Source organism: Priapulus caudatus, unplaced genomic scaffold, assembly GCF_000485595.1.
Source record: "Priapulus caudatus unplaced genomic scaffold, Priapulus_caudatus-5.0.1 Scaffold5, whole genome shotgun sequence".
NCBI lineage: Eukaryota > Metazoa > Priapulida > Priapulimorpha > Priapulimorphida > Priapulidae > Priapulus > Priapulus caudatus.
In genome coordinates, this window is record NW_014577066.1 from 475,121 (window position 1) to 478,458 (window position 3,338).

Sequence of the window (3,338 nt, forward strand, 5' to 3'; positions counted from 1 at the left end):
TAAATTTTAATTTTAATACAAATATAAATTTCATGACAATCGGGTAAAAAGTGCAGAAGTTACAGGTTCTAGAATATTTCGACAAAAAATGTTGTTTCCATGGCAACGGTGACTCCGCCCACACCAAAAACGGTAGGTGTCTTCGCTTTACGATAACGCACCTTCATTCGAAATTTGAAGATGATCCGAGAAGAACTGCAGCCGGTAGAGCGTTCACAAGGAAATCTCTACGGCGGCGGCGGCGGCGGCGGCGGCGGCGGCGGCGCGACGATGCCAAACCCATAGTATCCCCCACGAACTTCGTTCGGGGGATACAATAATATCGCAGTTATAAATAAAGCTACGCACGGGAAGACGTGGCGCGTAGCTCGGTTCGTGCTCTTATAATAGAGAGGTAATGGATTAACTCTGTTAATGTGTAGCCTATCGGCGAGCCGGTCTGTGTTTGAAGAAATGCCATTTAAATTTATGCATGTTTAATACATTCTTCGCAGTTTCGGCTCGTTGTTCTCGGTATTGCGGGTTTCGCAATATTTGCTCCGCATATTTAAATATCCTGAAAGAGGCAGTGCCACGGTAGCAGCGTTTGTATTTAAGCTGTGCTATTGCGCATGCGCGTTCTTGCCGCCTCAGACTTACAGTGTACATGACATGCATGCCATGATGTACACATTTAATTACATAAACGTAACGGACGGGCAGTAGTGACTCTATTATTAAGCAAACTATAACATTTTATTAATCACTATTTGTTCATTACAAAATTGTACAGTTCGTCTGAGTCGTGTGTTCAAATCATCTACGATAGCCATGCAATTAACGAAAAACTATGGTGTCCTACTTGTTCTCGCAATTATTTTACTCTCGCCCAGTGTAGTTGCTTGCTTGCTTCGCTTGCCCATACGCAAAACCTTTTCAGAAAATGTCCATGCGGTGTTTGCTGCACCGTTGAGACCAAATTAAGACCATTTTGTTTTTGTTTGTTTTACAACTGACCACCTCAAATTTATGCATTTATGTTCAGTGAATTGATTTACCTTTTAGTTCATCGAAAAGTTCAAAGAGGTGAAGGAAGCGACGCGAATCGTCAGCCAAAAGCAGCAGAATGGCACGTTGCAGTCATCGCCGCGAGATGGCAGCACGGGCGACCTCAGCGGCACCCCGACGAAGACTCTAGGACCGAGTTCGCCTGCATACATTCCAGTGAGTATGTGGCGTCTGTGCATGCGTTGTGGTCACAACTTTTCATTGTAATAGGCAACAGCAGACGTAATAGGCACACACGCACACACACGTAGGCACGCACACAACGTACACACGCATTTTCTCACGCACATACGCACACACACGCACGCACGCACGCACGCACGAATACACGTACGCGCGCACGCTTATTTTACTTGCTACAGCAGTGGGGCAGCGTGCTTGTCATTGTCTTCGGCAACCCTACATCCTCGCAGGCAATTATGACGACGGCACGTTTGTTTGACAGGAAGCTTAGAGCCGGTACGTGTGCGCGCGTGAAGCCTGCAGCTCTGTGGGGTTCTCTCTCGATATGGCCAGCATCTTGTATAGAGGGGGGGGGGGAGTCGTAAATCGGAAAAGGTGTGATATTGCTCTCGCTTCTCTTCATCTCTCCCCTTCCCCATTCTCTCTCTCTCTCTCTCTCTCTCTCTCTCTCTCTCTCTCTATGTGTGCATTCGTGAGTGTAATCACTGCATGTGTGTTTATGTGTGTGTCAGTTGACGTGTGTGAACGTAATCATTGTATGCATGCACGCGCGCGTGCGTGTCTGTGTTTTGCGCGTGTGCGTGTCTGTGTTTTGCCCGTGTCTGTGTCTATGTTTTGCGCGCTTGTGTGTGTGTGCGTGCGTGCGTGCGTGCGTGCGTGCGTGCGTGTGTGCGTGTGGGTGTGCGTTGCGCGCGTGTGTGTATGTTGCGCGCGCGTGTAGTGTGTATCTAATGTGTGTTTCTGCTGTGGCGTGGCCTGTACTCATTAATTACGAGGGATAATGACAAGCCGGCGACCGCAGCTAGCCGCCGCCCATGCAGACGACGTGAGCTGACGATACCGCGTGTTGTGATGCCACGACGCCCAGCCGGCGAGCAAGCGTCAGCGGAGACGCTGTGATGTGCCGCCACCGCCGCCGCTATCGCCTCCGCGGCTGCCGCCGCCGCTGCCGCCGCTGCTGCTGCTGCTGTTGCTGCCTGCCTCGACCCGGTGTCCGTGTCCTCGCGTAGATCCGGGGGAGGTACTCGGTTCACCCCCGTGCGACGTGAGCTGCCTTTGTTGTCCCCAGAGCGTCTTGCTTCGTGTCACGATGGCGTCTTGTGACCCTGTCGTCATGTCATGTCTCCGTGTTACCATGGTATCGTGCAATCTTGTCATATGCGTCGTCTTTGCTGGTAATTAGACAACAGCTGAATGCAGAAATGCGGGACGACGATATTTCTGTAAATAACTAGAAACGAGCAGTTGTCGCCAACTACATGTATCCCCCGTGATTTAGTATGAATAGAATATCTCTGCAAGGACGTAGAAGGCAGGTAAATAAGTCACAAAGACAAAGGTTTGTTAGACAACTGGTGTGGCCTCAGATGTGCAAAGTATACTGGAATCTGGTTACCTAGGAGGCCGAGAGGAAATGTAAGTCGACGGTGAAGGTCAACATACAGGTCAAGGCAGTGGTGGTTTTGGTATGCGACAGACCGTTGCTCCCCAAGATGTGTAAGCATACAAGTTTGGTCCGCGCTAGGTCAGGTTAGGGGCTGAAGTTAGAGAGCGAAGAGAAATATGATCAAGGTCGAAGGTAAAGGTGAAATAAAGGTCGAAGTGACCATCGGTGGGCAGTTTTTACCCGATCATCGGATCATGTCTTCAAAATTTGGCGATGAAAGGTGCGTTTATGGTAAAGGCGAAGACGCCATATCGTTTTGGTGTGGGCGGAGTCAATCGTTTGCCATGTAACAAACATTTTTGTGGAAATATTGTAAGAACCTGGTAAACTTGTGGCTGTTTTTACCCGATTGTCATGGAATTTGCGACACAGGGCCGATATAACATGTCCTAATATATATATGATATATATAATAATATATATTTTGATTACAATCTAATAAATTTAATATGATAAATTAAATACAAATATAAATTTAATATTTATTTTTAAATTTTTAAAATTTAATTTTAAAGCAAATATAAATTTCTGACAATCGGGTAAAAAGGCACGAAGTTACAGGTTCTAGAATGTTTCGAACAAAAATGTTGTTTCCATGGCAACGATGACTCCGCCCAACCAAAAAACGGTAGGTGCTCTTCGCTTTCTGATAACGCCACCA

At 47.3% G+C, this 3,338-nt stretch overlaps 1 protein-coding gene across 4 annotated transcripts in view; it reads left to right on the forward strand.

The window, feature by feature from the left end:
- Nucleotides 1–3,338, forward strand: part of LOC106804929 (homer protein homolog 2-like) — a 110,549-nt gene that overhangs the window by 76,297 nt on the left and 30,914 nt on the right. For all 4 annotated transcript variants that reach the window (XM_014806357.1, XM_014806340.1, XM_014806348.1 and 1 more), the window contains one exon: nucleotides 1,045–1,203. In XM_014806357.1, the coding sequence (XP_014661843.1) occupies nucleotides 1,045–1,203 (159 nt within the window). The remainder of the gene's footprint in view (nucleotides 1–1,044; nucleotides 1,204–3,338) is intronic.